This window comes from Trichogramma pretiosum, unplaced genomic scaffold (assembly GCF_000599845.2).
Source record: "Trichogramma pretiosum strain Unisexual culture from Peru unplaced genomic scaffold, Tpre_2.0 scaffold25, whole genome shotgun sequence".
NCBI lineage: Eukaryota > Metazoa > Arthropoda > Insecta > Hymenoptera > Trichogrammatidae > Trichogramma > Trichogramma pretiosum.
In genome coordinates this window covers 570,921-578,379 of record NW_019641621.1, presented here as the reverse complement: position 1 = coordinate 578,379, position 7,459 = coordinate 570,921, and the positions used below count along the sequence as shown (strand labels likewise).

The following is a 7,459-nucleotide window of genomic DNA, read 5'->3' as shown; positions in this document are numbered from 1 at the left end:
CATCACAGACTCGTCATGGCCGGCGGCCTGGCGTAAGCTTTGGGTATGAAGCCGTACTTGCGGGTCTTGGGCGCGTACGCCCAGAGCCAGCCGTCGACGGTCTGATTGCCGAGGTCGGCGTAGATCCAGTCGGCGCGTTTCACCGACAGGTCGTCCGGCGCCTGCGCCTTGTAATCGTAGAGCACGACGAGCTCGGTGCCGCTCTGCTGCTCGTCCCGCAGCTCCTTCTGTTGCTGCTGCTGCTGTTGCTGAAGTTGTTGTTGTTGTTGTTGCTGCTGTTGTTGATGGTGCTGCGAAGAGTCATTGCCACCACCGAGCTGGCCGTTATTGTTCGATGCTGCTGTCGATAAAAAAAAAGTGTCAAACAAAGAGTATTATTTACATTTGATTTTTATGCAGTACGTACCCGTCAGAGGATTATTATCGAGCTGAGTAGTGCCAGCGGCTGCGGCTGCCGCGTTGCTCGCGTACGAGTTGAGCGCGTGGCCGGGAAAGACGAAACCCGAGGGCACGAAGCCCTCGCTGCCGTCGCAGTAGCGCAACACCCAGAACCAGTCGGGATCGTCGCGATTGAGGACGGTGACGAACTCGCCGCGCTCGACGCTCACGTCGTTCTCGTCACGGGCCACGAACGTGTACAGCACGATGTAGCGTCCAGCCGACGGATCCTTGAAGAACGGGTGCACTTCGGGCTGCTGCTGCTGCTGCTGCTGCTGTATTATGGAGTTTTGGGAGCGCGACATCGAGCGCGACCTCGAGCGTTCGACGTTGACGTCGGCTGCCGTCGTGCAAATGTTGTTGTTATTGTTGTTGTTGTTGGTGCTGCTACGGGCGTAGCTCTCGCAGTCGGACGCCGAGCCCGGATGATCCAATTCTTGGGAACCGGTCACAGCAGCAGAGGCAGTAGACTGCAACGGACCCGCCAAGTCGTTGTCGTCCAGCGATCGCGGCAGCTTCTTCTTGACGTTGTTGACCAGCGCCAGGGTGCTCTCCGCCAGCTGCGACGTGTACGCGGCGCAGTACGAGTGCGGCACGAAGCCCTCCATGCGCGTGTCCGCCGCTATCACGTAGACCCAGTCGTTCTCGCGATACAGCACGTTGACGATCTGACGAAGTGATCATTTTCCCCCGGGGTATTAGATACGAATACGGTGATGCGAGAGATTCGAAAAATAACAACGACTCACCTGGCCACGTTTCACCTGGAGCTCGTCGTCGACGCAGGGCGTGAAGTCGTGTATGATGACCATCTTGCTGTCGGGCGACAGGCCGTTCTCCTTCTCGATGCCGACGCGCACCAGCGTCTCGATGCTCGCGCTGCCGGTTATGCGGCCGGGCGGCAGCTGGGCCCGCGACGACGAGGAGGCGGTGGCTGCGCCGCCGCCGGCCGACGAAGATAGTCCGAGACCGGAGCCCGCGAGGCTGTCCTTGTCCAGGCCAAAGTTCTGTCCTCCAGCTACGCGAGAAAGAAAAAGACTCGATAATTTCTAATCGTTTTTCTGCATACGTAATTTAATCGACTTTTTAAATACGTCAACGCGAGGAAAAGTGTTTATAAGTTGCGCAAGGCGTGATCGTGCGTATAACGTTACATACAGGATCGCGCGTTTGTATATAAAAAAAACGTATAAATCCCAGATGATGCGCGAGCTACAAGCTTATAAAAATAAAAACAAAAACCACGAACGTCACTCGCGACTGGATCGTCGCGCGGAGAGATTACGCGTTCTTGACGTTCATAGCAAGTATACACTATGAAAAAAGCCGTGTACATCTACTCACACTTGTTCTTCTTGCCTCTGCGTATGCGTACCGGGCACAGGAAAGCCATAATGGCACGAACGAAGCGAGGGCCAAGAAGCGATGTGTATCGACCAAGTTCTCCATATACGAACTCGAGGCTGTCGAGCTTACTGCTTCGCACGCGACGACGACGGCTTGGTGTTAGCTAGCTTGGATAATTGTCCCGTGGTACACGTGCGAATTACTGGAAGAGCAGCTTCGATCCAAAAATTTTATATTTGTACAAGTGATAAAAGTAATTATATATAAGCGGAGATGCAGGAAGAAGAGCCGTGGACCACCACCACTGCGCGCACGTCAGCTTGCATCGTTCCGCGAGATCGATCGATCGTTCGGAGCATCTGGTGCATGTGCTTCAAAGTCGACGATCGTCACACACACAGAAAAACTCGGAGCTTGAGGTTGACACTCGGAGGTCGCGATCTCGCCCGAAAGGTCAAAGCACTCGGCGACTCCAACGGCAGCACTATACCGAAGCCGGTATTACCAGCTAACGCGCTAATCCGTCCGCGACTCTTTTTTTTCGGCGAAAGGATGATCCCTTTGCGCTTCTCTCTCTCTCGGCGAATTATATGATATAAAGTGCACGCAGCTCGCACACACACGGGTCGTCCGCTAAAGTATCACTCGCGAACTCGCCACACACACGCACGTATACACGAAAGAGAGAGAGAGAGAGATGAAGAGAAAGAAATCGAGATCTGCCCTGCACAAGCGCGAGAGCCGCACTGCGCGTTATATACGTTATATATGTTATTAAAAACGGAGCCCGAGCGGTGCTGCAGGTCTTCGTGAGGTCCTGCCTGCCTGTATGGCAGAACCCGCAATGTCGCGCTGACCGTAGTATATAGTACACAAAACGACGGAGGAAGAGGAGGAGGAGGAGGACTGGCTAAACTCGTTTCCCTGGACTGGACGCGGCGCGCTCGACACCCGCACCGCCGCCGCCGCCACCACTGCTTCTCGATCCTTTTCTTCTTCTTATACCTATATTATACGATGAGAACTGCAGCTACATGTATCGTACAGGCGAGCAACTTGCCTATATATACACGCCGAGGAGCTATTAAGAGAATCGAGAGAGAACGAGAAGAAGAAGAGGTAGAATAAGAGAGGCCCAAAACGCGAATCGAGAGCTCGCGAGCAACATGTTATATCTTATAAGCTGGGCTTTCCTTTTCTCTCCTCTTCGTCCTCTCTCTCTACGCACTATATATAGATGAGTTTTACTCCTTTGGTTCCCATCGCGCTCGTCGTCACACACGCACGCACTCGGCTATACACCATTGTGTGCACCTGTATGCACGTTGGAGGTCACACGCACGTATGTATGCATTATGCGTACTATATGTGTGCGCGAACCGTATGATATGGCCCGCGGGCAACACACACGTGTGTATCTCTCTCTCTGGCAGCGAGATTATTATTGTGCAAAACGTCAACTGTTATAATACGAACGCGTATACAAGATGATGTCGAAGACTTGGGAGATGGAGTACGAAAAAATGACGATTGTTTTGTAAGAAAAGAAAAAATACGACACTGTATTTCGCACGAGTTTCGATTGAAATAATATATGTATCTCGTATCTCGCTCAAATGTGAATGTAGTAGTTACGATTTTTTTGTGTATCGTATTCGATAAAATTACGGATGAATTCGGTTTTACTATATTAATATCGTATCTCTCATACCGATTATTTCTATCGTCCGCTCGACTCGATTAAAAATCATCGAAATAATTGGATGAACGAGTCGAGTTAAATCGCACGAAGGTGTAAAGTAATTTACCATTCACCATTCATCCGAAAAATTATTTATTAATACGTAACCGATAAGATATCATTTTGTCTCGAAATATAATTCGAAAATCGGCAAAATCGCTCTTCGTGACGTTAAAAGTCGATCGGATTACTGAGAATAATTTTGACGCGCGCGAACGACGCGCAGAGCGAGATTTTCAAAATATCAAATATGAATTAGAGAGCAAAGATTAAATGCTCATCAAAGTTATTTATAATTGAGGTAAAGTGAACAAACCATACGCGTTAAATAATAGATAAAGTTTACAAAATTTATTTTTGTACATTTAAGTACTTTTTTTCTCTCGGTATAAAAACAAAATGAAAAATATGATTTCATCTAATGTTTACTTACAACGGTACATTTTTGATTTCCTAATACTACTCGAATATTTGAGTAATTAAATATTTTTATAATGGATTCTATTCAAATTCACTCTATTCTTCGTTTTTTCTTCACCTGCTCCATGAGCTCTAACGCCTCTTTTCTAAGAACGTTTAATTCTTCTTTGTATTTTTCTACTTGATTTCGCATATCTTTTGTTTTTTCTGAAAATTTTTCACTTTCTTTTACTAAATCAATTACTTGTCCTTCTTCTATAATTTTTGCTTTTTCAACAATTTTGTTTTGTTCTTTAAAAAATGTATCTACTTCGTTTTCAACATTATTTGCCTTTTCTTCCAATTTGTTTGTTTCTTTTTCTATATTACTTACTTTTTCCCATAATTTTTCTACTAATTTTTGATTTTCTAAATCCATTATTTCTTCTTCTACTTTCTCTTTTTCCTCTTCAATATTATTCACTTGTACCTCTACTTTTTCTTGTTCTCTCTTTTGAATCAAAGAAAACCTTTCAAGATAAATGATTAGTTCGCAATGTTTTGTATGCGGAAACATGTCCACAGGGACAGCTTTTACAGGTACTAATGGATCTCCATGATATTGTTTTGAATTTGGTCTGGCTAAATCTACTAAATTTTTTATAGCTGCCTTAGGGTCACATGATATGTATACTAATTTATTCAGTTTTTTTGCTTTTCTGAGTGCAATCAAAGCTCTTTGATCTGAAATAAAATATATATTGTAAATAAATTAAAATTAATTTCATAACAATGATTTAAATAGTTGATTTTAATAGAGTTTGAAACTTACGCAATCCAGCTCTTGGTGGATCAACTATTGCAACTATGTTTGGCTGTGTTGTTCGATTAATCACTGGTATTAGCAAATCTTCTGCTTTACCAATAAAAAATTCACTGTTATTGATGGTATTTTGAGTGGCATTGACTTTAGCATCATGTATCGCAGTTGGAATCATTTCTATACCAAATACTTCATCACAGTGCTATCAAAAAAAATCATGAATTGAATTGTAATTTTTAAATACAAAATTTTAAATATTTAGCACTTGAAAAAGATAAACATACTTTTGCAAAAGATAATCCTATTGTTCCTGTTCCACAACAAACATCGAGCAAAGCTGTATTTTCTAATGGTTTAGCCAATTCAATAGCTGTTTTATACAATTCTTCAGCAGCCAAAGTATTGACTTGGAAAAAAGCTTCAGGAGATATTCTGAAAGTCATTCCAAGTAACTGTTCTTCTATGTAACGACTACCACTTAAATGAACTATTTCACCTCCTCCTTTTCCACCAGCTTCCCTAAAATTATTCATAAAATTGTATTTCATTAACTAATAAGAAAAAGAGTTAAAAATAATGAAGATTAAAGATATTTACTTTTTTACAATAGTTTGGAAGTACAAAGATGTGACTCCAACTTCAGCATTGCATGGTTCCTCAAAAAATTCTTTCAATTTTTTTTGCAGATTTTTTAAATCTTCTTCAGTCATTGACTGAGGATTAATTCCAATAATTAACATTAAATGATCAAGTCTAGTAGTTCTAGCAGTGACTAATTTCCAATATCCTTGATGAGTTGTTGGGTCAAAAACTGCTAAATCGGAATCACAGATAAATTTTTCTAAAATCTAAAAAACACACATATTTGATTATAAATAATGAGTAAAATTAATTAAATTTAATTAAGTTTAATTACAAATTACTTTTATGGCAGTTTTCATTTTTTGAGGGATGTGACGTAATTCATCAATTGGCCCTATAGCAACTGATCCAGAAGCATAACTAGCCAACCTAAACCCAATCATTTTTTTAGTTCCAGTGACATCCATTCCTGTAATATAAATAAATGATTATAGCTTGATATGAACTACAACAAATGTTACAATAAGAATACAATTATAATTTACCTATGGTGAATTCACATTTATTTCTGTAACCATCTGTGGTGTTAGAATGAACAATTTCACCTAATTCACATGGAAAACCTTCATGTCGCTTTCGTTGTTTGTCAAACCAGCCTTTCAGATCCTCATTAACATTTAAAATTTGCTGACACATTGTTTTCACAATACTTCCTATTTCTTTCTGCTTACTTTTCAACTAGAGAATGAGAAAAGTTTATTAAAAATTACAATTACGAAATAAGAAAAAAATAGTATGAGCTATTTACCTGATCCGCATAAGGCATATCATACAGTGGAGTGGTACTGAGCCGTACCCTGGTCTCAGGAGACATATCGACTGTAGGATCTTCTGGAGTAGGTTTGGCATTCTTTCTTTCCATTTTTCTTTTAATGAATGGATCTGGAGCAGGTTTTGCCACCTGTAATAAATGTAATGAATCAGATACATTGCGCAATCAGCACAAGTGAATTTTGCTGAAATATTTACCTGAGCCGACAGTTTGGCTTTCTTCCATTCAACCCCGTGAAGAGCTTTTATAGCGTCATCGCGACTTTTTTCACTGCGAAAACAAATGTAGGCCCATCCGCTACCTCTTTTCGGTGGCTTGATTTTGCTCGCATCCAGCTGCAGTTTTTCATTCAAAAATTTCCTAAACTCACCAAAGCCGTAAAATTTCGGCAAGCCTCTGACCTCGAGTTTGAATCTCTCCGTTGTGAAGTCGTGATCGAGGTAGGCATAAAGGTCTTTTTGGTCGGTTTCGAGTGCGACATTGTTACTTTTGGATTGCTCTTCATTCGATGTTTTGTCAACGTTTTCACTTTTGGGCTGGTCGTCGATTGCCTGGTCCACCACTTCCATCGAAATTGAAGCGTTGTCGCTCGACATTTTTTTACGATAATAAAATCTAAATAATATGAAAAGCACGACAGTAAATCTGTAACCTCAATCAATATACTAGACAAAAATACACAAACGGCGCGTGCACGTGCGGCTTTACTGCTTGACAGTAGCCGACAGAACAGACGAAAAGTTTACTATGCGGGCCCGCGTTTGCGTGCTCGGTGGCGGCAACTGTGGATAGTGCGGCCAGCAACTGAAGCTCTTGCAGGATTTGAAGGAGGTCTGTTGCAGGGTTGATCGAAATGTATGAGAAAAGATATGAATAAAAGTGTGTAAATGAGGAAATAATGTGTATCTATACAAATCAAGTCAACACTGAACAAATTTAAAAAGGGAAGATCCTGCTGGTGGTGCTGAAGATGCCGATCTTTCATGATCCAATTGATTAAGGTCAATCAAAGAAGAATAGAAAAACAAAGACTGTCCATCTTATTAAAATACAGCATCTGCAGGCTCTCAGAAAGAGTATTAAATGTTGGCTCAATAAGCTGACACATAAATTATTCACTCGATAACGAGTCATGTAAGAAAAAAAGTCTGCCCAACTATGCTACCTTTAGTTTGTGCGACAAAAAAAAAAAAAAAACTGTAAAAATGATAAAAATTGTACAAATAAACAGTCTATTATATTTTATTGAAAATAAATGGATTTTTTTTATCCTTATTCCCCTAACACAGAACATGGA

At 41.8% G+C, this 7,459-nt stretch overlaps 2 protein-coding genes across 3 annotated transcripts; both read right to left on the bottom strand.

The window, feature by feature from the left end:
• LOC106654149 (SH3 domain-containing protein Dlish) lies at positions 1–1,845 on the bottom strand. Of its 2 annotated transcripts, XM_014373874.2 has the most exons (5): positions 1,783–1,831; positions 1,188–1,372; positions 834–1,106; positions 425–704; positions 1–268 (listed from the first exon to the last, which is right to left on the bottom strand). In XM_014373874.2, exons 1-5 carry the CDS (start codon positions 1,829–1,831, stop codon positions 3–5), a joined length of 1,053 nt encoding a protein of 350 aa, XP_014229360.1. In that variant the 3' UTR covers positions 1–2. The 2 variants fall into 2 exon arrangements, with proteins under 2 accessions (XP_014229360.1, XP_023314619.1); XM_023458851.1 differs by having other exon boundaries at positions 1–337; positions 407–1,106; positions 1,188–1,456; positions 1,783–1,845.
• Positions 1,846–3,911: 2,066 nt separating this feature from the next.
• On the bottom strand, positions 3,912–7,339 carry LOC106654112 (tRNA (uracil-5-)-methyltransferase homolog A). Its single transcript, XM_014373818.2, has 8 exons — positions 6,360–7,339; positions 6,139–6,291; positions 5,876–6,068; positions 5,672–5,799; positions 5,346–5,596; positions 5,033–5,267; positions 4,758–4,950; positions 3,912–4,669 (listed from the first exon to the last, which is right to left on the bottom strand). The coding sequence occupies exons 1-8, from the start codon at positions 6,756–6,758 to the stop codon at positions 4,038–4,040; spliced, it is 2,184 nt and encodes a 727-aa protein (XP_014229304.1). The 5' UTR covers positions 6,759–7,339; the 3' UTR covers positions 3,912–4,037.
• Positions 7,340–7,459: the final 120 nt, after the last annotated feature.